Source organism: Balearica regulorum, chromosome 3, assembly GCF_011004875.1.
Source record: "Balearica regulorum gibbericeps isolate bBalReg1 chromosome 3, bBalReg1.pri, whole genome shotgun sequence".
Classification (NCBI taxonomy): domain Eukaryota; kingdom Metazoa; phylum Chordata; class Aves; order Gruiformes; family Gruidae; genus Balearica; species Balearica regulorum.
The window spans coordinates 67,440,795-67,467,229 of record NC_046186.1 but is presented as its reverse complement, the minus strand read 5'-3'; the positions used below and the strand labels follow the sequence as shown (position 1 = coordinate 67,467,229).

The 26,435-nt window shown below is 45.9% G+C and overlaps 1 protein-coding gene across 4 annotated transcripts in view; it reads left to right on the top strand.

Moving 5' to 3' along the window:
* The window catches only part of TAGAP (T cell activation RhoGTPase activating protein), a 53,612-nt gene extending 28,690 nt beyond the window's left edge, over positions 1 to 24,922 (top strand). The window contains exons 3-12 of one of the 4 annotated variants that reach the window (XM_075748300.1): positions 16,386 to 16,427; positions 16,867 to 16,951; positions 17,061 to 17,114; positions 17,683 to 17,749; positions 19,198 to 19,370; positions 20,142 to 20,303; positions 20,758 to 20,867; positions 21,589 to 21,784; positions 22,393 to 22,510; positions 22,716 to 24,922. In XM_075748300.1, coding sequence (XP_075604415.1) covers positions 16,386 to 16,427; positions 16,867 to 16,951; positions 17,061 to 17,114; positions 17,683 to 17,749; positions 19,198 to 19,370; positions 20,142 to 20,303; positions 20,758 to 20,867; positions 21,589 to 21,784; positions 22,393 to 22,510; positions 22,716 to 23,893 — 2,185 coding nt within the window. In that variant the 3' untranslated portion in view covers positions 23,894 to 24,922. Of the gene's footprint in view, positions 1 to 16,385; positions 16,428 to 16,866; positions 16,952 to 17,060; positions 17,115 to 17,682; positions 17,750 to 19,197; positions 19,371 to 20,141; positions 20,304 to 20,757; positions 20,868 to 21,588; positions 21,794 to 22,392; positions 22,511 to 22,715 lie in introns of those variants that run through there. The other 3 variants (XM_075748301.1, XM_075748302.1, XM_075748303.1) reach the window with 3 other exon arrangements.
* The last annotated feature ends 1,513 nt before the right edge of the window (positions 24,923 to 26,435 follow it).

Below are 26,435 nucleotides of genomic sequence, written 5' to 3'. Positions count from 1 at the left end.
GTTATTTTGTGCTGTGTATGAACAGCACCTTGAGCAATAAGGGTTCAGTCTGTGCTCCTTCAGTGAACCCTTAGTGTTGCCACACACAAAACTGACTAAAACCATCATCCCAAAAAATGAAAGTATGTTTGTCTCATGCTTCTGTGATTTCAGTGTTGGGATACCAATGCTAGCATAAATGGCAGGATGGAGGGAAAAAAGAGAGATGTGTGTCATAGTTCAGAAACCATGGCAGCGTGTCTTCATGGCAGTGACTGTTGTTGGTTTCTGCCATACGAGACTCTGGGCCTCTGTTCCCAAAGCTCTGTCTCAGTGACAGGACTCTCCCAGAGATGGTTCCCATGGTTGCCCTAAGAAGGCAACCTAGAAGTGAGTCCCTGCTGCTCCCCCCGGCAGCTGTGGCACAACTTTCTCTCTGAAGCACAGGCTGGGTCTCGGCGAGCTGTGGGTTATGTGCAGTGAGAGGGCAGCGTTCAGGCGTGAAGAAGAGCAGAAGGTATTCAGCTTCAGATGCGGTAGTTCTCTTATCATTCTCTGGCCCCTCAGCTTCCCTGTTGCCACTTTCTGGTGAATTTTGGTAACATTTCACACAGCTATGCTGGGTTGTATGGCATAGCATTCATCTGCCGCCCTATCTGAGCTACCTCAGGCTTGTGTCGGACTGTGGGAAGTGAAAATAGAGGCACTGCTTTGTATTTAGACCATGACCACATTATTTTGAATTGATCCTCTCCCCTTTGTAAAGAGTCCATTGCAGTAAGCGTGCAGCACCACAGCAGCAAGGCCAGGTTTGCAGGAGGGAGTGTGCTGAGAGATGTGTGTGTACAGGCAGCCGGAACGAGAAGGGCGGGTGTGCAGGGGTGCATCTTTCGTGTACTCCTACCAAGTGGGAAGTGGTCACTCCTGATCACAGGAGATTACAGTTTTACTTTCACCTAAGAGTTGTCTAAAATCAGTTAAACACCATGCAGCAGCATTTCAGATCAGGGGTAAGAGGTATGTCAGGCCTTCACCTACTCTTAAGCCAGCAGCAAGCCGAGCCTCTGAAACTATCTGTGGCTGTCACAGCAGCGCCCAGATAACGAATTAGCTGTGGCTTGATGGCAAAACTGCTTTCACTGACAAAAAGTCCCCATGATACAGGATAGGGGCAGGTGCTGCCGTGTCAGATCCTGTTAGCAACCTTGTGCAGTCTCCGCCAGAGCTGATAGAGGAGCGTGCTGCTTTGGTAAAGCCCTGGTCACCACCCTCAGACATTGCCGTGACTACTTTAAGGAACAATCCTGACACTGCAGCCCCAGCAGGCATTATATCGGTGTGGAGGGACTCCAGACAAACAGCAGCCTTACATTCAGCAGAAGTAAGAATTGGTAAGATGGAAGGGGAAAGGCCGGCTGCATGCATTTCCCATGCAGGAGCAGTGGTCCTTCATCCTGGGATGGGACTGGGCTGGCACAGGCACGTGCAGCACCAACGGTGCTCCAGGAGAAACCTACAGTCTGTGCTCAGAGCCGAAGGGGAGGTGGGATTTAGGCTTGCTAGCTCTTGGTGGCTGACATCTAAACCCAAACCTCCCCGGCCTCCTCGGCTCCTCTTACGTGAGGAATTCCTGATCTTTTCAGATATGGGATGAAGAGCTGGGTAAGAAACACTTTACCTATCCCATTATAAGTTTCTGAGTCTTAAAAATTTTCAGAAGCAAATTCTAATCAGATTGCACAAAACACCAGTTCTCTGAGGTATTTCACAAGAAACTGAGGGGAGATTAAAGAGCTGCACTGAAATAAACAGCAGTGGGAAAATCAGGCTAGACAAACACTTAATATCAGTCACAGACCTACCAATATTGGGCCACTTTCCTGTCTTTTGTTGCAAACCAATAAAAAGAAAGTTAAATTCAGTGGGTGGATTTTAATTGCAACATCATTCTCTGTGGTGTCTGTTTATGGATATGTTGAACCTCTAAGAAAAACATCTCCATGAACCTCAGAAGTAACTGCCCTTCTGCCTCTCTTGCAAAACATATTCCAGGAAATCATGAGGGAAATAATATGTCTAGCGAGGAATCCATTTCCAGGAAAAATCTCAGGCTGAATGGGCCAAAGAGAAGAGAAACTGAACAGTGTGGAGGGGAAACATAGTCACAGAAAACTGTGTGATAGCTGCACATCTCAATGCAGAAATAAAAATGTGCTAGAAAACATCACATGGGTTGCGATGAGATGTATTCCAAAATTTTGAACTAAGATAAGAATATTATTTACATGTATCTTAAACCCACTCCTTATGCATTCATTTAAAATCCAGAATGAGACAGGGATCTTGTGAAAAAAAAAGGTCTATGTGGTCATATGACCAGAGACATTATGAGAGCTCATGGAGACAAGGCATCTAACATAGGTTTACCCATACAACCATGAAGTGGACACTTCCCAGTCACTTTCCAGTTTAAGTCAGCAATCAAGATCACTCTCTCTCTTCAATTTAATTTCCCAGGTTTTTATTAGAGGGACACCAGAGACATCTTTATTGCTTTGTCGTGCAGGCATATGCATTCTTTCACTTCAGGTTTCATTGTGAGCCTGAGTTTGAAAGTTGGGGCTCCCAAGCCCCTGGCAAGGAGAATTAGCTATGTTTATAAATCTGAATGGAAGAAAAGTGACAACCCAGCTTAAGCCAAGTCCAGAGAGATGGCCAAAACTGGACAGCATTCCCACCAAAAAGTCATAGATTTTCATTCCCCTTCTGTTCGGAATAAAAGGGTCCACAAACAGGAGAAAAAAATGGAACAGTGAGAATTAATAAAGACAGTCTATGCATATGGTTCCAGAAACCCTTTTGCTCCCTGTCCTTATTCAGAGCAAGCACAATGCATAGCTTTTTCTCGCTAACTTCAGGTGACTCTACAGAAACCCTGCAGACCCCTTCCAGCCTGTCTTCTCTCTTGACAGTCTCTACTATGGCTTTGGATCTGTCTCCCAAAGGAAGAGCAAATGGAGAAACACATGTAAACAGCTGAGCAGCTGGAGGACAGATTCTTGCTTCTTGTCACTTTTCCTGCCTACCTTGCACAAGTCTCCAACCTCCATGCTACCACTGCCCTCAACTGTGGGTGCTGCACTAGGTGGGTAGCATGGGGGTGACCAGAACTGCTTGTTCCTCAATGAGCACTTTCTTTCATCTACCCAACTTCTGCATATCATTATATATAACTTTCGCTAGTGTCTGCATTTCTTACTCCACCTCACCATCAGACAATGACATGAAAAGAGAAAATGAGAGAGAAAAAGAGAAGAATATTATATCTGAAGAGGTACTAAAGAATTCTTTCTTTCTGCTAATAATTACTTCATATGTTTCTCTACGTGAAGATGTCATCCAAATGCCCTTGCTATGAGCCCTCCCTCTTTGCACCAGCTGAGGGACTTGAACCCTTTGTCATTGTAAGGTTTGAGTCAAAAAACAAGTCACGGTGGCTTGCACCAAGTGAGGGCTGCTATCTCAAAGATAAGGATGCTTATTTGTATTTGAGGAGACAGCCAACTCCTCACTCAGCATCTCTGTCAGCTGCTGCCCCCCTTCTCATGGGCACAGCCCACCCCAGTACAGGTGGAAGCTGTTCAACTGACTAAACCATCTCTCATCTCCCTGCTCTGTTGCAGCCATTTTGACAGCTGTCATGTGTTCTCAGCACGGCAGCTGCTGCTGTTGCTGGGTTGGTACTGACGGGAACTTGGCCTTAAGTGTTCCTGCACTTAGTTGTTATTTGGACAGGCCAACAAAGTGTTCCCAAGGCAACCCAAGCTTGGGAAGGTCTTTGACAATGTTTGGTACTTCTTACCTCCCCAAAAGCCAAGTTGACTTTAAGAAAATAATACAAAGGTATTTGTATCATTCTGTAGCTTTCCATATGCTGAAGAGCAAGGACACCGAGAAGGTTTGTGGGTCCCTCAGATAAAATATTGTAAGATTCATATATAGCAAAACCAGGGATGATAATCAATTCCCCCTTAAAACATCTTTACCCCCCTCCTAAAGAGGGCTACAGTCAGTGGGTACGTAGAATCATAGAATGGTTTGGATTGGAAGGGACCTCAAAGATCATCTAGTTCCAAGCCCCCTGCAATGGGCAGGGACACCCTCCACTAGACCAGGTTGCCCAAAGCCTCATCCAATCTGGCCTTGAACACTGCCAGGGAGGGGGAAGATTTGTTACTAGCTGCTCTTAAACTGATGTGTACCCATTGCCTGAGGTGCTGAGGGAAGTGTGAGAGTACACGCACTATCTCGTAGGACAGCTGGTTAATAGGGATCAGGTTAGCCAGCATTAAAGGGGTGAGGCCCGGTGATGACCAGGGAGCCTGTAATACAAATCAAATATGACGCGTGCAAGTGCTGTTATTCATACTCAGCGAAAACAATAGGATAGCTTCTTGGTTTTCTCTACACTTTTGTTATTGTATATTTTATGGGCAGATCCAAACACCTCCTGAATTCCCACAAGACCTTAGCAGGACTCATATTTTACACTTTGCATTTTAAACTACTTATTAAAGAAAATGGTACCTTCCTCATTTTCCTGTGGTCATGCATATCACTGTTAGTGGACCCAGTGTGGGGAGAAAGAATGGCTTCTGCCCATGCACAAGATTATTAACATGTCTAAGTCCTGTTAAAAGTTGATACAGCGTGGCACCGTGGTAGAGACGTGATGAAGGATCTCAGTGATCCAGTGCCCACTAAAGGTAAAGGAAGCATCTCGCTGTGGCCCCATGAGTTAGTCCAAGGCAGAGTTCATTCAGAGCAGAGTTCCACTAGGGACACAATGAAATCTCTTCATCCATAAGGTTTTGGTTGGTAGTGGATCTTTGAATCATACTCATTATTTTAGAGATGAGTCATTGACTAAAACTTTATACAAGCATTATTTGGAACAATTGTCTCTGAATCCCAGCTTTGCAGCATTCCCGCGCAATATTTCTGTGACAACTCAAATCAGAACCTAGATGCCAATCCCCATCCCCTTTCTCTCTGACCCAGGGACCTGGCATTCCAGGCTCTGGTACTCCTGATACTAAATCCATCTTCTGTAATTATCAGATGCAGTCTAGATCATGCTTTTACTGACTGTTTTCTTTAGAAATGATTTGAGGAATGCATTATGTAGACTCTTAGTACCTCCTTCCACTGGTACTGAAAATAAAAGGGATCTCAACAAAAAGCACTAGTCAAGCACAGGTTAGTTTTATCACAGCCATGCTCAGCACACAGCACTCATGAAGAAGAGCAAACCGAAAGGAGTTACAGCTCACACTGCCAGAACCTGCCTGCCTCTCCCTGACACTGAGCTTCTCCAAAATTTGCCAAGCCAGTTGAGTTCCCAGCGCCTATTTAAAATCAGGGTGGGTAGGTGATTCAAAAGGCCCCGAGTGTCTTTGAGGATCTGGTCCTTGACTCCACTTCCTCACCAGAGCCCTCAGTGGTAAATCCCCAGCACAATGTTGCCCACAGCTGCCAAAGGCAGCTCCAGCCTCTTCCTGCGGAGACGGAGCAGAAGTCACGCCAAAGGAGGTAAAATCCCACAAGCTGGCAAATGCTGTTTCCATCCGCTCTTCTCTTCTAAGGGACAGAGACTAGGGTGGTACCTTGACTGTATAAAGTAGAGCCCCCAAACATGTGTATCACTGTGAAAAAGTCTGTGGTTTCTAATGGAAATTCCCTGTTTTGAGGACAGAAATTTTTACTAAAAGTGATAGAATATTTCATGACAGCAGGCTTTTATAGGTGTTCTCTCATAAAGGCACAATCTGACACCAAAAGCCTGGGATTTTTTCCCATTCTTATTGTCACTTATCCTTTTTAAAGTTAAATTTGAACATGATTTAAATCAGAATGGTGGCATTTTATACCTGGCGTGCATGGAGAACCAGGCTGCAGGAATCGGGCCCTTTTCAGTTATACCAACACGGAAACAGAAAAAGCCGCACAAACCATTGCAAGGGAAGGCATTTTTGGCGGGAAAATTCATTCTGCAAAACTTCCATATGTAAATAGCTAGTGGTATCTTAAACAATGAGAAAAAGTGAACCAACGAAAATTGCATTTTGAGGAACTAAAACTAGGATCCGCTAAGCAGTAATAAAGAAGAAAAAAGAGAAGGAAGAGAAAAAAACAGCCGCAGTGTCTGACTCTAATTTCCTTTTACAGGATTACCTCTGTGTAAGAAATTAAGCAACTACTTTCAAGTTGATGAAAGGTTTTTTTCAAACAGTACACCATAATTCAGCGTTTAGACACTAAACTGGAAACTACTGGCTTCTTTTTTCCTTAGTATCATTAAAATCATTTTACCTACATAGAATACTGGCCAAACCCCAGCCAAAATTCTCTAAGGTAAGCTAAGCAAAAATGACTTGTTGACCAAAGAGAGGACACTGTTCCTATTTGTTCTTCGATTCTGAACAAGTGAGAAAACTTGTGGGTTGAGATAAAGACAGTTTAATAGGTAAAGGAAAAGCCGCTCGCACAAGCAAAGCGAAACCAGGAATTCATTCACCACTTCCCACGGGCAGGCAGATGTTCAGCCATACCCAGGAAAGAAGGGCTCCATCAGGTGTAACGGTGACTTGGGAAGATGAATGCCATCACTCTGAACATCCCTCCTTCCTCTTCCCTCAGCCCCTTATATGCTGAGCATGACATCATATGGTATGGAATATCCCTTTGGTCAGCTGGGGTCAGCTGTCCTGGCTGTGTCCCCTCCCAACTCCTTGTGCACCCCCAGCCATCCTGCTGGCAGGGCAGTGTGAGCAGCAGAAAAGGCCTTGGCTCTGTGTAAGCACTGCTCAACACCACCACCACCACCTCTATATAACAAAAACATCTCTATATTATCAACACTGTTTCCAGCACAAATCCAAAACATAGCCCCATACTAGCTACTATGGAGAAAATTAACCTTATCTCAACTGAAACCAGGACATACCCTCCGTTTCCTCATCTTTGTAGCTCAAAACCTGAGTGCAGTCACCAAAGCTTTATCTGAAAATCTGAATAGGCTTTTGTGGGAACAGTGGAACCAACTGTGTGATGTTTCCTGAAGACTTGTGTCCTTTGAGTCCTGCTCCATCTCTCTGCAAAGACCTTGATCTCCACTATGATTATATTCCATTTCCATCAGGCACACCACAGTGAGCCCAGAGTTATGGGCACAGTGACTGAGTGGCTGTGATGCACATGCTGATTAGCCACCCAAGACTCTTTAATGACTTTTTCTCAGGGAAAAAAATTCCCACCACCCACTACTTTCCAAAATGCTTGTGGGAAGTTCACTGGCTTGGGGAAGAGTTGCTCACTTGCCTGTTGTGACCGAAATTAATGTAGAGACTAAAAGTTATTGGGGGTGGTAGAGTAATAAAAAACACCTGGGAAAAAAGTGCAGACACATAAGCCCTGCCTGCGAGACTAGGACCCCAAGATTACAACCATACAAAGGACTAAATCCGGTAAAAGTTCTGCATGGCTAAAGATAAGGAATTTGGCATAGGAAAGTGAAAATTAGAGGACAAAGAATATTGCGTGTGAGAAGTTAGTCACCAATGTCTTAGAGGGGATAGCTGTGGGCTGAGGGTTTCTGAGGAGCTGCCACTGAAGCCCCTCAACCCCACGCAGAATTAGAGCCTTTTTGCTAAGAGGTCTTGCAAACTTTCTAAGGAGGCAGTGAGCCTCCTTAGGAGCTTGAAGGTACACAGTGATTGCAATGACTGCAGTGCCACGTGGCCCTTCCCAAGCTCACTTTGAAGGAAGTAGCTCCTTAGAGAGCATGTAGACATCATGTGACACCATATCTCACTGTCTGCCTGATGTTTAAAGCATAGCCTCTGCTGTGACTGTGCTGGAGTCCTCACATCAGACCTCTTTCCAGAGGTCAGACAAAGAGAGGGGAGTTCACGCTTAGAAATATTTTAATTACACAATCTAGATGAAATGGTTAGTTCATTTACCATATTGTGTGGTTACTTCATTGTGACATTGTCATATTACCTCCTGAAAATAAGCTGCATGCTTAAAATAAGTGAGTATGTGATCTGGCCAGAAGGTGACTGTCGCATTTCGATGTGGTGAGTAGAACTGCAAAGACCTTGAGGGACACAAGTAATGCCCAGAAAATAACATATTGTCCTTGCAGATGATGCCCTTAAAATGCCTTCATTCATCAAAGATTTGCCTCTAAGGCTAAAATTAAGGTCTTCTCTTTGCTACGTGGCATATAGGAGACAGAAGAGGCAATAGCTGCCAAACCTTTTACTGGGTTCTCCTGTATGTATCACTTTTGACCAAAAGATATCAAAGCACCTTATGCAGCATGGTGATATTTTATTTTCAGCTCATTATTAATGAGAAACTTTGGCAGAAAGAAGGCAAGCTACCTTTCAGATATTACGTGGAAAATCAAAGGGCAAAACAAAGCATGTCCTGGAGTTCACCCACAAAACCCCAACACAAAGATGCAATTACTTTTTGGTTAGTCTGAAAATTCCCTAATAGGGGGATCACTGAATGCTGTAGGTTTGATGACTAAGCCTGTTCAATTGTTAAAGTAACGACTTTTTCCATGCTTGTGATGTTTGGTAGGATTTTTCCTTTAAGGTCAGTACAGAAATATTATCTGCGTTGTTTATTCATGTCAGTCTCACAGTTATGACAGGTTTACGCTGCAGCACACTCTCGTCCAAAGAAAACTGTCGGAATGCTCGGTTCTGGAAGCAAACAGAAATGTTGCAGGGAGGAGGGACAACCACTGGGACATAACACAGGCCTCTCAAACTCCTCTTCTAGCACATCTGGCCCTCCTAAAATAGCACAGACAGGAGCCAATTACGGTGATATGTTGTGTTTCAGCGCCTGAGTTTAGCAAACGTTTTCGCTGAGTATAGCATTGGAGGTGACTAACTGAGAGCTATAGTAATTCCGGGTGGTTATGTTTGAAAGATACACTCTGGGGATCTGTGTAAAATGCAGGCACTTTGCCTTGTTACCTTGTTACCTACCAAATGGAAGTAGGACCTCCTTGCAAATGTACCAGCATCTTAGGTTTGGCATAACTTACAGGGTAATGAGTGTTCATTTTTGCTCTCTGAATACTAAGTTCACTTAAATTACACAAGGACAGGATTGGTTCATGGTGTTGCACAAGCAATGCTAAGACTCTGTAGCAATATGGTCTTTGGTTCACACAAATGTTACAGTAGTTGCTGGACTGTACATCTTTTGCCTTAGTATTTTTGTATCTTGTGGTCCCTAAAGGTAGGAGGATTCAACCTCTCTTTGAAAAGAACCTTGTTGAGGTACTTCTGGGGTACCTATCTTGTCTCAACAAGTAACCATGCAACTAACTGATTGATGTATCTAGTAAAATTTCGTCTCAACTTGTCCTTAGATCAAAGACAGGCATTTCTTTTCAGACCTGAGGAAGGATTTTGCACCTATATCAGTTGGCCTGGTTAAAGATAGATCCTCCCCTCACAAACTTTCTCGCTAATACTAAATAAGGCAGTTCATGTCTGTAAGACCACACACAGCGACTGTTTTCAGAGAGAAAAGTCCCGAAGAAACATACTCATCTGATAAATGGGAGAAAAGGTAAAGCTCAAAGCACAAACAAACCTTTAAAAGGAAGTGGAAAGGGAGAACAAAATCTTCTGTTCAAGTCTCAGCCACCACTGAATGGGGAAATGGACACAGTGGCATGCAGGTACCTTCTCTACATACTCCTTACTGTCATCTCTGTGCAGTGACTGCAGATCTGCAAGCAAAGGCAGGGTTCAGAGCAGGCACACACGAGTGGAATAAGCAAACGCAGCCATAACGGCACCCGGTCTGCATGGCAGCCGCAGTAATTAATGGCCAGCTTTGCAGGAACACAGGCCTGGACAGAGCAGCCTGGCCTTCAAGCCAAGCCCTCTCCAGCAATGATCTGATGTAGCTGAACTCAATCACAAAAGCATTTTTTCTTCCTCCCATCCCACTCTCGCTATCAGGCAGTCCCAGGTCCTGTTTGCTCTGGAGGGTAGGAATTCCTTTCTTATTTTCGCCCTGAAAGGGTCACCATGCTTTTGCAAACGTGAAGGTGAGGACCTGGCCGCCCTGGTTCCAGGCGGGGCAGCCCTTGCCGCCCCCCACTTGTGCCGGTCGGTGCTGGTGCCCGAGGCCGGCTTGCCCTGCCCCACGGCAGCTGCTGCACGGAGCTCCTCCACCCTCTGCGTGTCCCCTCTGCAGCAGTGGCGACAGCCCCGTTTGCCCAGAGACCTCATGGTGCCCTGCAGCAGGAGGCAGAGCCCGTGCCATAAGAAGCATTTGCTTTCTGAAATCCTCATAAGGTATTCCCACTTTAAAATGGGACAGCAATACAAAAGAGGAGTGTTTATATAAAACACTAACACGGCAGCTGTTGCTAGTAGCAACAATATGGCAATCACCAGCAAATATGGAGATGTTTGTTTCAAATTTGTCTTCTTGATTTTGATGGGTGGCCAAAACTTCACAGAAGAACATTTTATTTTGCTGTGTGTGGATGAGCATGCACAAGGACAGAGGGCATGACAGCAAATAACTCTCCCAAAATACAAGGTCAGATGCGCTCAGGGGAGTTTAACTGCAGCCAGCAGAGTTGTGCTTGAAAAGATTTGCTTTGCCTGACATTGCTTTTGCCTGGAGGATGGAGTCCAGGTGTGTGGCCATAAACATTCCCATTCGTGGTTAATTTAGTGGTGACGAGGACCTGGTTACTGGCAGTTCATCTTGTTACCTAGGTACAACACAGGAACGACAAAATGACAAGGGCATCACTATGATGAAGAGTTTGGGGATAGTCCTGTCATACCACTGGGCTTGGGAGAGGCCAGCTGGAGGCAAACAATGGGGAAATTCCAACTTCTGGTTGTTCCTCCTGGGTGCCTAAGGTGACAGCCATGTTCATGGCCATGGGCGCTAGCTATGCCTGGAGCAGCTCCTGCTCTACCAGAGGAGTCTTACCACTCCTGACCCTGGCTTTCTTTTCTAGTTTTTGTATCAATGGGGCATGTACACAATGAAACCCAAAATTACACTCAGGCCAAGTTTTCTTGGTCTTATTCTGGACTGGCTCCTAGGCTACTGGCAGTCTGCAGATCATCTTTTGTGCGAAAGGGAAGTGACTTATGCCTGAAAATCACGTGCAAGTTAGAACTCAATGTGAAATCCAGGTTATCTCTGGTTTCCACTGATTCTCATTTTGAGATCTGAGATTGTTTTGATGCTGAAATTCAAAACAAAACACAAGGTGCAGAGGCAGGAGAAATACAAGCCTACACCAACAAAAATTGAAAAGAAAACATTTGTATTAATCCTGAAAAGCAAAATCGAGATTCACACCTCTCTGGATTCAGTAAGAAATATACTCTGTCCCTGACAGCGAAGGAAGTTGGCAGAAAAGCATCATCTCAAGTTTCTGATTTGCAAATGGACAACAAAAAGAAGCAAAATAAGTGAGAAACGTGCTGGAGTAACAAAAAAAAAAAAAAAAAAAGAGTAGCATTTCACTTTTGAATACTTTTTGAGTACCTTCAACCAGAAAGCTTGAAAAGAATAGAATTTAGACTTAATTACATGTTCTCTGTTATCTTGCTGTTTATCGTAAGTGAGCAAAGATTTAGATCTGCATCTGCTCAGTCAGAAATGATGGGCATCTTCGATTCCCCAACACCTTGGTGCTGGCCACCTCAGGGAGCCCAATGAATGAGTGATTCTCCAGTGCTGCTGAGATACAACAGTAAGCTGAAATCGGACACAGCTGAACACCAGCACAGACCCTTTGGAAAAATGGCCTCTATGCACCCACTCTCTGCAGCTAAAAACCCACCCATCGGAACCAGTCATCTGATGACGAGTAAAAAGCTTTAGAGCTGCCAAGTTAATCTCGAGGGAAGCACCCATGAAAGAATAAACAAACCGTCCTGCAAAGCAAATTCAACCATAAGGGTGTGGGAAGGGCACAGAATACACCTTGGGCTGTATTTATGGTATTATTTTTGATTTGTAACTTTTTCCTATGCAATAGTAACCGAGTGTGCAGAAGGGTGGTGCAATCTAACCCACATTGCAATCTAACCTTGATATCTGATTAAGGATAGAGATCAGTGGAACAGGGCTAGGAAAAACTGACAGTGGGTTTCGCTTTCCAAAGGCAGGGTTAGCATGAGCCCAGGTCCCACCTGACTAAACCTGCAGGAGTTCAGCACCAGCTAGGTTGATGGATTTCCTTCTGAACTGTTACAGGTAGGGGGTCTGGACTGGCCTGATTAAAGCTCAGACCACTGTCTTTTCTGTGATCAAACCCTGAACCGTGCCTATGCAATCTGCAAGACACTCTGGAGAGCAGTAGGAAATTGGAGCTGCCTTTAGAAGACGTGTAGAAATGTGACCTGTTCTCAGCAACTCACATGCCACCCTGTTCTTTGAGTCTGTGGACAGATCATGAAGAGGGTTCCTTTCCAAAAAAACCCCACAACCCACCCAACAACTCTCTGACTTTAGCATAATTGCTTTCCTTATTTAGGTAAATGTTCCTATCATCCCCCAGGGAGACCGCGGTTGTGCCAGTGAAGACAAAACTGGAATACAACCGCTTGTCCACACAGATAGGCACTGATGAAACCTGTTTCTGCTCTATATGGACTTGAAAGAGTCACTGCTTCCTGCGCGTCCTGCTGTACGCTTGTCCCAGCTACGCTCCGGCTGCCTCCCCGCTTGTGTGACAACAGGGTGAAGGCGAGTTTCAGGATTCATTCACACACTCCCTCATTTCTAAGAGCCATCATGTCAAACATTTGCGAAAGTAGTAGAAATAAACAAAAGTGAGCTGTGGCTGGGATTTTCCCATTTGTGGTTTGATAAGGAGAGAAGACAATAGACGCTTTCCAGCCACAGCAGATTTGTTCTTGTTTACTCTCAGCTCCCGATTCCTTTCTCCTCCCGACTGATGCTGCCCCTTCATTGCTACGATCTGGAGTCCTCGCTGAGCCACAGTGTAAGAGGACTGAGGGAGAGGCGAAAAGGGAGAAAATGCCTAGTTTGACTGTAGCTCACAGAAAGGGGAAAATCACCATTTGGTCTGTGTTGGCAGCAAGCACTATATAAGCCTTCTCTCCAAAAACTGGCTGGGCAAAGTGCTTTAGAGTGGACCACAAAAGCAGCCATGGCTGGGGCAGGGGGGGAAAGGGGCTACCTGGGCCCAGGGGGGAAGCAGAGCCATCAATCTGATGTGCTGGCTTCTATAAGGAAAATGTGTCACACCTCGAGGAGCACACCCAGTCCGAGAGGCCTGGATCCAGCCGGGACCCGCTCCTCTGCAGGACCTCCTCGCTCCTGCTTTCCCTCCAGTGAATGCAAAGCACTTCAGCAGAACTGAGGGAAGCAACCTGATGTACAGGAGGGGAAGAGCTCGTACACAGGCTAGTCCTACAAAACTCTTGTAAGTCCACTCCCTCTTCCTCGCTCTGATCATCATGTAAACTTCCCTGTGTCTTCGAAGGAGAATGCATTCACTTAGTCAGGGATGGCTTGGGAGAAACACATCACCTGCAAACACCTCCAGGTGTGCCCAAGCCATCTGCCATCTATTCTGCTTGCCCTAGGGCAACCACCTAGAGTAAGCACATTGCTCTAATGCATCACGGGGTAAGGGGCAGACCATAGCGAAGGCTCTGAGTCTGCAAAGCAGACTTCATTTGTAAACATCCCATATGAACCCATACGACAGGCCTTTTCTGTTAATACTCGGCGCGGAGACCAGCTTTGGGAGCTACGTCTATGTTTTACCCTTTACACGCTGGTGGAGGAAGCTGTGAAGCTGCTCTGGCTGGTTGGTGTGATGGGAGCTCACGCTGTGCTGGTCCTCTTGTGTTCACCCACCTGGCGCAGCACCTCTTCTGACCTCGGGACCCCGCACGCAGCTCTGCGGTGCTCAACACTCGACAGGAGCCAGCACATACTTGCTTACAGCTTTTCACAAATACAGCCAAGCTTCGTTCTCTGCCAAGCCATAGCTTTTTAGGATGCCTGGTATTCAGGTGGGGCCTGTTTGTTTATAATGAAATAAGCTGCTTTGAAGTAATTTTAGAACAAATTAAGTGTTTGTGATACACATCACAAAAGAGCTATAAAAAAAAAAGAATGATACCAGGAGGGTAAAAATCCCTCAGTTGTTTTCCACATGGGCAGGCAGGCCCGTACCTTCCACGTGCAATGGCCATTATATCCCCACAACTGTTAACAGATGGGAACTAATTAGATAGAGATACAGCAGTGTGTGCCAATGGACAGTCGGGTGATGTGCTACCAATACACCACTCATTACTGTATCTTTTCCTCCTGGGAAATTCAAAGTATTATGCCCTGTGTACAGCTGTGCCCTATTTGTAATCTAAGCTTCTGGCTTGGCTAATCACCACCCATTAAACTCCCATTTTCTTCACGAGTCGCACATTTTCCAGATCAAACCCGTGCAACAGACTGAGCTCAGAAATATGTCTGTGTACAGTGCTGGAAGTGAGGGCAAGGCAGAACAGAATTCCATAGGTCCCCTAAGCCTCTGAGATACGTCTAGATACACATTTAAAAGACGTACTGAAAAACAGATGCCCCTTGTCCCAGAAATCCTGCTGGGACTATCAGCAGGGGTTCTGCAGCTGCCAGGGAGCCTTGGAAGAAATTCTCAGGAGAACGCAATGCAGGACGACAATATTTCTGCATCGGCCCATGGAGTTTAGTAGGGAAATGACAAATGTCACGGGACTGCTAATTAACAAAAAGTCAGTTACAACGAGTGAAAGATCAGCGGTAAATGCACAGGGCTGCAGAGTAATCGGTTGAGATTCCTGTAAGTTTCAGCCCTAAACAAGTCTACAGACTGGTGTCTCTACAGAAGCATGGAAATGATGGGCTTCGGGAGGACTAGAAAGGTCATCTATAGCATCTCCCCCTGCAAAAGCAGGGCAGCTCTCCATCTGCCCTTCTAGAGACATCTCTGTCTAACCAAAAGTGAATTTTGAACCTTGGATTTCTGCCAAACAGAAGCGAGCTGAGTCCGCCTGTCTCTTTTGCATGACAACCTGGGGTCAACACCACAGGGGCCAGGTCTGATGTGGTTAAGCAAACAACAGCTTGCAGGGTGAATTCAGCAGCGGATGTAGCCGTAAGGTGCATCTGCAAAAAGCTGTGCTACAACACAGCCTCGGCCCCTGCACACGTGAAACGGAGAATCCACCAGGGGAAGCAGCAGAGACCACAGTTTTACAAGCGTGCTTTCCATCTAAACCCACCGCTGAAATGTTCCCAATCCTTTGATTCTCAGCCTTAGCCCCTCTTTTTCACTAGATCAAAAGACTGGTACCCAGAATACTGGGTTGTAATTTGCCTCTGTCGATGAATCAGTAGAACTAATATCATGCATTTAACATCAAATGTTGATGAATTTTCATGCTGGCCTGGTAGAGTGAGTACTGTTGTCCTTATGTTCCTGATGTGCCCAGGTTAGGGGGAGTTAGCAACAGACCCTGAAGAGGTACAGGTAGAGCAGAGGTAGATTTTTTCTGGATTTTTTGATCTCTTCAGTTGAATTAAACTTTATTACTTATTATTACATAATTCTTACTAAGACATATTTTAATCAAGACTTTTTATTACATATTGTCACACATTACTAAAATGTTAGATAACACCACTTCTATAGAAGTCCAATGCTTAGATTCTCAAGAACTAGTTGGCACTGGCCAAGTGTGTGTCTACATCTGCTTGCAGACAGTAACTGTTGCCATTAGTTTTTTAAGAAACATACAAAAACATTTCTCTGAATCTTGGCTATTCCACTCCCCCATCTTTAAACTATTCTTAGTGTAACTTGATCTGGTGGTACGTCTTTAAACTGCAAAATCTAAGGTGTCTGAGCAGTGAAAGGACAGACTGCACCCACTGCCCTTTAACGGTAAGGAGAAGCTGCCCACACTGCAGTCCCCTCTGCACATCCCACCTCACGCTGGTGATGCTAGATGGAACCTTTACCTGGCAAGTGTCTCATCTTTTCCATCCATAACAGCTACAAGGGCTGCTTTTTTTTTTTCTTCTTCTTTAAGAGAAAAAAAAGTAACTCCTCTAAAAGGAAAGAGGAAGCCAGAACTTTCATAGTGTCGCAGTCCTGCCCCATGATGCTTCTTCCTGTCCGTGAATTTCCACCTTCCCCTTCTGCGTATATAAGGCAGCACACGTGGGGTAGAACTGTTTAGTCGCCTGCCTCCGTCCAAAGGATTAGTAGCAGTGGGGAGTGATGCTGTTTCTCCTTTCCTCTGCAGTTCAAGGGAGGTGAAGGAACTCTGGCTGGACTCAATCCTTGGGTAAGTACTTCCTGGGATTAAATCTGTGGCATCGCGGTTGAAGTTGGTGGAGTGCTGGAGATGCAGCTGTACAGAGATGTACAGAAATATAGATGGAGGAGAGGTGCACCCAGTGCTAAGTGTAGCTCGTGGGCAGACCTGACTGAGTTGCTTAGCCTTGTGTTTGCAGATTAACAACAACCTCATGTAGCTGTCACCACTTGTTCATTTTTTGCATGGATTAAAAATGGAAAGCTGCTTTTATTCTGTTTTAATCAAGAGGCAGATAGAGCAGCAGGGCTGAATGCCTCCCAGAGAAGGGCTTTATGATTGACTTGTGTGGGATTTCTTGCTGGTTCAGGATCATACTCAAATGTTAGACTGGCTTGCAGGGGAAAAAGACAAGAAGGGTGCAGTTTTAAAAAGCTCTTTCTTTGTCCATTCCCTGTTCAATAAACAGGCAAACAAAAGGACCGAAGGAAACCAGAGCGTCCAGAGCTCCCCCGATCAAACTCCTAATGAAAGTGTTAAGCAGCTGTAATATCGTGAGTGTCTTTATTGTTTCAGCTCTGTCAACAGAGTGACTTTGAAAAGCTCTGATTTCTAAACCACAGCATTCAGTTACTCACATAGTATCTTTGTTTTCTTGCCTAGTCGAAGACACTAAATGCTGGGGACATGGAGAGTCTGATTGAGTGCCAGTTGGAGGTAAGCAGCCGCTACATTTCCTCCGATCCTTGTTGGGAGCTAATTTGAGATATCTTAGCAAAGTGTGTAAGAGCTGCCCGCTGCCTACCATTCATTGCCCTTGAGCGGGCAGAGCCCTTTGAAGTCAATTCTGTGCAGCACCGTGCAGAAGGAGCTGGGCATCGCTGTGAGCAGCCAGTGCGTTCCTTGGGCTCACGGGGAACTTTTCTCAGTAATCTGGCAGGCTCTGAAGCCACCAAGGCTCCCCGGAGAAGTTTGGGAGGAAACGTCCAGTGCCAGGGGAGGACACAGAAGGGCAGGTTGTGTCCTGCTGTGGCTCCTCTCATCAAAAGAGCAGCCTGAAAGTGCACTGGGTTGTGACCTGCCAGGCAGGTCTGAGGTGGCTGCGTGCAGGGTTGACCACAAACCCCTCTACTGGGCAGCGAGGCAGTGTCACGCCTGGACCGAGGCATCTCTTTGGCAGGTGTTAGGTTCGCTCTGGTTATTCCCCGGAGCCTCCCGACAGATTTCTGAGGAGCTGCAGCAACTCATTGGTGGCCCTCGCTGAACTCCAACATTCTTCTTGCAGGCTAATGCCAAGAATTGCCCCCCGCTGGTTCCAGCAGATACTGAAGACAGACTTTGCCACTCGACTGGTGAGTTTTAAAAACAAACTGAGGAACTGCCTTCTTATATAATGCTTGCAAGCTGGCGCTTCTGCAAAACCACCCGAAACTGCTCGCTTCTCCTCCCTGAGAGCAATCCACAGCCCTCAGCCCCAACCAGGAGATGGCTTAACCCCTGGAGTGCCGCTTACTCACAAACGACCTCTTTCCCTTGCACTCAGTGGCAGAGGTGACAGTGCTGAGTGCCAGAGGTCTTGTCTTGTTCCCTGGTCCTCAGAGCCATGTTTCATTGTGTTTCCTGGCAGCGATGGCAAGTAAATGTGCTCCTTTCTCACTTGAGCATCACCACTGAGGTGTGGCACTGCCAGCGAGTACCGCTAACAGCGGTTGCACGCCAGAGCAAATAAACACTCTTGGCAGCAGCAACTTCACTTGTTTTCTCTCATCATGCAAAACCTCAGCACCTGTAAACAACCCAAGACCATTAGCAGAGCAGGGCCAGATTTGGAGCAGACCATCATATCAGACCATTTTTCAGGAGTATCAGAAGCAAACATTTTACCTGACATTATAATGTTAGGTTACTTTCTCATAGCTTGTAGCCCCTCCCTACCAAGGACTTGTGCTAAGCCACAAATACAGATCCTGAGAACTTCTCATCTGTGCAGGAGAAAATTTTGGAGTAGAAGGCAAGTGCTTTATAGGAAATTTGTAGAACGCAAGTCCTTTAGAAAGCTTTCTAGCAAAAAGATCCTTTTCTCACTGTTTCTGAAAGGGAAAAAGCGCCACACCTCATCTCAATACAACCATCATCTCCAAATTCCTAGCATGCCCTCCTCTTTAAGATGCAGATGCAAAACCCATGCTAAGAGATTTCTGACCCTGAAGCCATTGAGGCCCTACCGTAGTGCTCCCATCCTCTGGAGCAAGCATCACCTTCCACTGGCTGGCTGGCAGGGCGCAAGCTGTAGCGCTAGCAGGACCAGTATCATTAGAGCTGGCTCTGAAGCTGGCAGAGCTGGAACCATGTGTTTTCATTTCAGCCTATGAAAGAGGCTGAAAAGCAGGAGTCTCTAGTTCCATGCTTGCCCTCAGTTAGACCACATAGTGAAAATTGTTGTCGTTGCCAGCTGCCTGAGTGACATATCTGCCTTATCGCAGAAACCACTGCAGTATCAAAAATCTCTGTAAATGCTGTTATTTCTGTGCCTTGTATGTTCACACTCTCTAACAAGAAACAGTGACTAGAATCTAAAGATAAAACCCCCAAAACAGGAAAGGTGGTGTCCTTAGAGGGATAGTCAGTTTTTCAGTTTAGCCGGTTGTTTCCTTAGCAACCACTTAGTTGTCTTTCAGTTTCTCCTTGTTTAGAGTTGTTTCAACATACATCTCTGCACTGTACACAGATGAATGGCCGCATAGTGCTCTCTGTTATTTCTTTTTTTAAAATTGATTTTTTGCTTTCCTTTTGCTTGCAGCAGATGGAACAAAGAAAAGAAAGAAGGTGATATCACAGTCATTTACTCTGAGACGAAGCTCTACCAACGGGAATTCCCCAGGGCAGCTAGACTCGGGTGCCAAAATCGCTCTGTTTGGCCAGCCTCTGGCAATCATTTGCGGGGAAGATGACACACTGCCTCAACCGGTCAAGGTAAGCAAGTCTGACAATACAGTTATCATACCTCTGGCTCCCAGTGTGAGGCAGGATCCCCCGTACTTGTGCTGCAGCACACAGGAGATAAGTGATTTTGGTGTTTCCCCTCCACACACACTTTTGATAAGTTCAGGGTCCATCCTAGATGTAGAAACGGTCAGCCCACCCAACTTTCACTGGAAGTAAGTTTGAGTGGAGACAACCCAGGACCAGGAATAGGAGAAGAAGATCTGCTCTTTAGTATAACTATCTGTGATTCTACAGAAGTCATTTAAATGAATCTTTCAACAGCATAGACTTCCAAAGGTTTCTGTATTTCCTTGAAAAAAGTGTTCAGCTATGGACTGCCACTGACAAATACCTAAACACTATCTTCTGGATAAAAACAGCCTCGTGATGGTTCTCCCACTGAGCTGGCTTTTCCAATAGACAGGCTTTTGTCTCCTCTAAGCAGTATTTGCCTGGCTTGGGAGGGAGGGGATTTGAACCAAGACTTAAGCCAATCCTTGTTTCCTCCTGGAAGGAAGCAGGGATGACTCCACTGAACTGAGCGGAATCACCGGTCCAAAAGGAGGGTGGGTTGCAGGAAAATCAGATTATTGCCCATGTAATCTACTTGGAGCAAGAACTAGATATTGACCTAATTAGAGCACAGTGTACCTCCAGACAATTTTTCTTCTGTTTCTAAAGAAATGTTCACTTGCTAAAGGACTTTCCTTACACCAGCTAACTGTTCTCCCATTTCTGTCTGTTTTTTTTTCCCTGCAGGATCTCCTAGCTATATTGTATATGAAAGGACCTTCCACTGAAGGGATATTCAGAAAAGCTGCAAATGAGAAAGCACGAAAAGAGTTGAAGGAGGACCTAAACAAAGGCGGGAATGTTGATTTGAAAAGCAAATCTGTGCACCTGCTGGCAGTGGTCTTGAAGGTGAGCTCCTCTGACCTGCAGCGGTGGGAGCACATTGCTAATCTGCACAGGCCCACTTCAGTGCCCAGAGCGTACCTAGGTGGGACTCCAAGCTAAAGTCAGAGCGAAGCCAGACTAAATGTTTCAGGCTTAGGAAAGTTTGACATTTTCCTTTTCCACTTGTTGTGCCACTGATTTCCTACATGCCCACAGAAAACTCATTTTGTCCTGCTCCTCAGCATCCTCCCCATGGAGGAATACTGAGATTTATGGGTGAAGGAGAAGCAGCTAAGAGCTGGGTCCCATTATTACCCCAATGCAAGTGTACTTGGCACTTGTACCCCACTGCTCTGCCTGTGCTGATGGTCAGGTAGCTCAAGCCAGCCTGCCTCTTAGTAAGCCCATGCCACAGTGATGGTCCCTCAGTGCTCAGGGATAGTGTCCAAAGCCTCATCTAAATCTCTTGGCCTTGCAGGACTTCCTCCGAAATATTCCCTCCAAACTGCTCTCGGCCGACCTCTTTGAGAAGTGGATGCAAGCCCTGGAGAAGCCAAGCAAGCAGGAAAAAATTGAAGAATTGAAAGAGTAAGTTTTGCAATCAGGAAGCTTTGCAATCAACCCCAATGTGATGGAGTGGCGGGTAGAAGCCAGTGACGTCTCCCAGAATGGAAAGTCTCACTTAGAAGCCTGTCATTTATATCAGCTTCCTATTGCTCTGTGGGGTTTGGTCAGAGGGCTCTAGAGCAGCACTTCCTGCAGGTATCTGAGATAGATTGCCCTACAAAACGACTTGCATAGGAAGAGGAGAGAGGCTGCAGTGTCTCAGCTAACGTAGTCGCTGTGCTGTGGGACAGGCAATGACAGGGAGCCTTCACATCTGCTGGCGCTGAAGTCGGGCACCTGGAGACCACGGCCGTGTTCTGCTCTTTAGAAAGAGCAGCCGTGGAGGCTGGCTGGGAGTGCTGTGAAAGCTGCACGGCACAAACACAGGCTTTCGCGTGCCTTCGGGAAGCCTCCAGTGACATCTCCTGACGCCATCTCATCTACTCAAGGACACGGACTGCTGTAATGCTTGCCTTTCAGTCCAGACCTTGCAATTCAAGACCTTATAATTAACCACACACTCAGCTCAGCTGCTGCTGGGGATTTCTGAATGATACTTCTGCTAAGCAGTGAAAAACAGCACACGCATGCCTCGTTCTGGAGGAAGCGTCATCTGTCTGAGTTTAATTGAGACTTGCTCAAATAAAGAAGTAGCGGCTGCTGCACCATGAATTAACGTCGCATTTTGTTTGTGTTCATGCAGGGTGGCGGACAACCTGCCTAGACCTAACCTCGTCTTGCTCAAGCACTTGCTGTCTCTGCTCCACCACATCAGCCAAAACGCCGAGACCAACAGGATGGACTCCAGCAACCTGGCCATCTGTGTTGGCCCAAATATGCTGAGCCCAGAGGCGGACAACGCGCTCCCACTGGAAGTGCAGAAGGAGATGAATGACAAGGTGTGTTGAACCCGCCAAGCAGCCACCCCCTTCGGGGCAGCTCAGAGCCACCCGTGAGGATCCCACTGCCATTGCAACAGATGAACAAAACAGTGCCCATGGATACTGGGGTGCCCCTCAGCTCAGGTGCCTGCAATCTGATGGGCAAGGCTGCCCCTTGTCTTGCCTCCTCCGAGCAAAAGCAGCAGTTGCCCTGCAGTCCCTTATGTCACAGCTCCTGACTACTTTGCACGCAGAGAGCAAGGGGCACCCGGTGGCATCGCCACCTGTGGGCCCTCTGGACAGTGAGGCTGAAGCTGTGGCTGATGGCATTTGGTTTGTATCGGGGCAGATCAATTAGTCTGCAGCATCAGGCCTCATCCTCCAGAGTGGACTCACTCTCTGACTTTAAGCTAGGATTTTTTGCCAAGAAAGGTTGCACCACATGATCCCTGAGGTCCCTTCCAACCTGGTATTCTGTGATTGTATGATTTTGGAAGCCACCCTGCTCTATGCTGCCTTTCATACAAAGATAGCAGGCAGGAACAGGAAAGACACTTTAAGCCCTTTTGACTGTTATAAACTGTTTTCAGCCCTTTTGACTGTTACAAACTGTTTTCTGTGTGCAGGTGACAGTGTTGGTGGAGTTCCTCATAAACAACTGCTCAGAAATATTTGGGGAGAACATTGCCTTGTCTGTCTGTGCCTCAGCTGAGGAGTCACCGGAGCACATAGACAGCTCCACAGGTATGAGAACGAACTGGGGGTGTCACAGACTGGGGCTGCTGGGCCAAATTCCTTAATTTGATGCGGGAATACATCTGTGGAAACACAGAGACTTGAAGAGGGTTCAAGACACTATTGCAGTGCTCTACTACAGGAACTCTTTCCATATAGTTCCCTTTCATCCTCAGATGGTCAGTGAAAACTAACAAATGCTTTCTCCCCACAGAACACCTATGTGCTGCTCATCAGACTGACTCTGCCTATGACAGCCCAGATCCTGAAGCTGAAGGCAGCCCCTGTACCACTCAGATGGAGCAGCCCAAAGGGAGGAGCACTAGTGTGAGCAGAGGATATCCAACACACATCTCTGCCCCTTCACTGACTAATTTTGGAAATGACGTCCACACAATGGACAGGAGGTACTCAGAGCCAGACCTGTCCTTCCAGAACCACCTTGAAGTCGGGATAAGTAAACAGAAGCTAAACAAAAGTGAGGACAATTTTCCAGTCCAGCAGAAACAGCTAGGTTTGGAGGCACTGGAGAAACAGCTTGCAACCTTACCTTCACAATTATCATCTGACTCTCTACCCAAAACATCTTCCAGTTGCTCCCTGGAGAGCTCTGATGGCTCAGTCTTCACCAGCTCCCCAGTAGTTTCGCCCACTAGTCCCAAAAAAACCTTTTTAAATAGGCCCCAGTCCTTTTCCACCAAGGCTACTGAAGACTGCATTATGCCTAGCAGAGACATCAAAAAGCATTCCATGTCATTCTCTTTTGCAAACCGTAGGAAAACACTAATAAAAACCCAGAGTTGGGGGCCTGGAAAAAACATGGGTTTTCAGAGAGACAGTTTCATAAAGAAAGAAGATCAGTTCTCTGGCAGAGTTGTCCAGGAGAATAGCCATGATGATGACAAGCCATTGCCTGTGGCAAACCAGCAAAGGTCCCGTTTCAGGTCAGCTGATGAAGTGTTCAGAGAGGTAGACCAGAGGAATCCTGGAAGACCACCATCTTACGAAGAGGCTACTAAAAACTGCCTGGTCACTGAAGTTCCCTCCCACAATCTCACGGTTCAAACTATGAGATTAAAGGTGTCAAACCAGGACGCTTTGCTGCCTCATCCATGCAGCAGCTGCACACAGGACACAGCATATATGGCTCTAAGGGATCTACCCAGTGGCAGAGTTTCTGCAGCAAAGGATTCTGATGTGGAAACTGAAACCCTCAGCGTCACTGTGGGAATAAACTCCCGTGTGAGTTTACCCGTGACCCCGGGAGTCTACCGATTGAGAGCCATGTCTGAATCCTGTCAAAAGAACAAACTTGAGTATGTGGCTCGGAGGTGCAGCCAGCCAGTTTTTGAGGTAGACCAGATCCAGTATGCCAAGGAATCCTACGTTTAAAAAGCCTATCCTTCCTTTTCGCACTGTACAAGTAAATATTGTAAAAATAGACAATCTTGCTTATCCTTTGTAAGATTTTACTTTCGAGACTAAGCTACTTCTGCCTGAACTTGTTTTTTCTTGAGGGTCTCCTGAAGCATCTGTCACCTTGACATGTCATATTCTTTCACCAGAAGAGGTGGTGGTGGGGAAGACTTGTATGTTATTATGTAAATATGTAAGTGAATATGCTGTACATAGCTTGTTGTGTGGGAAAACTAGTTAGTAGTTGATAAACAGTATTGTATTTGTATCCCTGAAAGGACAAGTAAAAGGTTGGCAGGTCCAAAACCTGTCCCACCTTCCTTTTATTTTCTGTATGGTCACAGACTCCGTGCCATTTGTTGTGCGTGTGTACCAGGCTGATGCAATGCTTTGCTGATTTTCTGCATTAAGAAGTGGGCTGGCAGTTACCCCAACTGAGGAGGAGCTGCTCTGTCATCAAGGCCACTTCAGCACTCTTCCATAAACCCCTTGTACCTGCTGCCATTCCCTCTTCCTGCTTGCTGGTGATGAGAATGATCTGGCCACCAACCAGCATTAGTGTTGTATACCGAGCCTGGGTTTAGAGCCACCGAAGCCTTACAAGATCATTATGGGAATGTATCCAGTAAACCTCATGAGGCCTAAATAAACTGGACAGGCTAAGCAGAAAGAAAGAGTATCTTCAGGTTTGCTTTTATGAGGGGAAAAACCCCAAACAACAAAAACTCCTGTAAGGAAACATTCTGGATTCCAGCTTTAAATAGTTAAAGCTGCAGCCCATTAGGAAAAAACAAACAAAGAAAAAAAGACAAAAAAATACCAGGTGGTGTCCTTATAACCTTGTAAAAATGACTGGAAGTGCAATGTGTTTTTACGTGTAGGAATTTGTTTTGGTTAGCACTTACCTCCCCTTTTATGGCTCAGTATAGCCTTGAACCAGGAGCAGGGAGACTTTTGTTTTTCTCCTGTATAATTTCACTACAATAAAACATTTTTCTGCATGAATGCTAAACTGTCCATTGTCTGTCTTTAAAACATCTGAGCCCTATATATACTGTACCTACTTTTATACTGTTCTACAGCTACGGCAGGTCTGCTTGAATGACGTGGGATATCTAAGTAGAGGGAAGGAAAGTAACTGACCAGCACTATCACTACTATTCTTGTTGTAAGAGGCTGCAGGCTAGATTTTGGGAACAAATCCCTCTCTGCCAGGGAAACAAGTTATACTGCCGTGTAATAGCAGTTACCAATGAGGTGGAGAGGGAGCTGCAAAGAGGTGATGCTGCTCTTAAAATGAAGCAGAGTAGAAAATAGTATACCAGAATCTCATGTATGATGTTTTCCAGGTGTAGGTGTTCACAGGACACAGAGAAAGGGGAAGGAGAGTACCTGACCTGACAGGAGAAATTATGTGAGAAGGACCATACTGGTAGGCTGCAACTAGAGAAAATGCCACCTCGCTCAGCCCCCTAAGCAGGGGCACTCTGCTTCCAAGCAAGCTGAACGAGAGGGCACTGCTGCAAGCTTCAAAAGGCGTTTGCCATTTCCTAGAATGTGTAACCTCTGAGTCATGGAATCACAGAACAGGTGAGGCTTGAGATCCTCCTGTCCAAACCCCCTTCTCAAGCAGGGTCAGCTAGAGCAGGTTGTCCAGGACCATGTCCAGACAGTTTTCAAATATTTCCACAAATAGAGATTCCGCAACCTCTCTGGTCAACCTGTTCCTGTGTTTGACCACCCTTACAGTGAAAAAGTGTCTCCCTGCATTCAGATGGAATTCCACATTTTAATTTGTACCCTTTGCCTCTTGTCCTGTGTGGAGTGGGAATCACAGCTTTCTTTTGTAAAAAACACAAGCATCTTGCCCTCATAGCAGAACAAGTGTGAAGAGAGAAATCCATGTGCAGTGGAAAGTCTCAGAAGCCACAGAACAGAAAACACGAACTTCAAAATGTACTCAAACAACAACATGGCTATTTCTTTGGTAAGAGACTCATTCTTTTAGACTGTGACAAGACTAAGGGTCCCAAGAAGAGGAATATCTCGTTTCCTGTTCTGTGACCACACCAGAAAACCCACAGACAATAAGCACGGTCACTTCACCAGAGATGAGGAGAGTTTCTCTTTAGGTCCAAGGTCTCCTTAGGCAGACATGACAATCACACTCAGAAAGCTTAAATGGGTTCTCAGTATTCGATATAAATGAGCCTAAATGTTCCAGCTTCTGGATAAGAAAGCCCATTTGGAACTTCTTGTAAGGCACTTCAGTAGACAAAGGAAGAGAGAGGAGCTCTACGCATTGTTAACAAAGAAGGGGTAAAGTGAAGAAGTCGTATACGAGTGGCCCAGTACCACTAACCTTGCTCTTCCATTTCTTCAAGTCTAGGAAATAACATGATTAAACAAAATCTGAATGTAAACGGAACCCAAAGAAGATTTACTCCCTCATTGACAGGTAACTTTTGTCTTCCTCCATCTCTTAAGACTTGCCTGTTGAGTCAGCATTATTTTCATG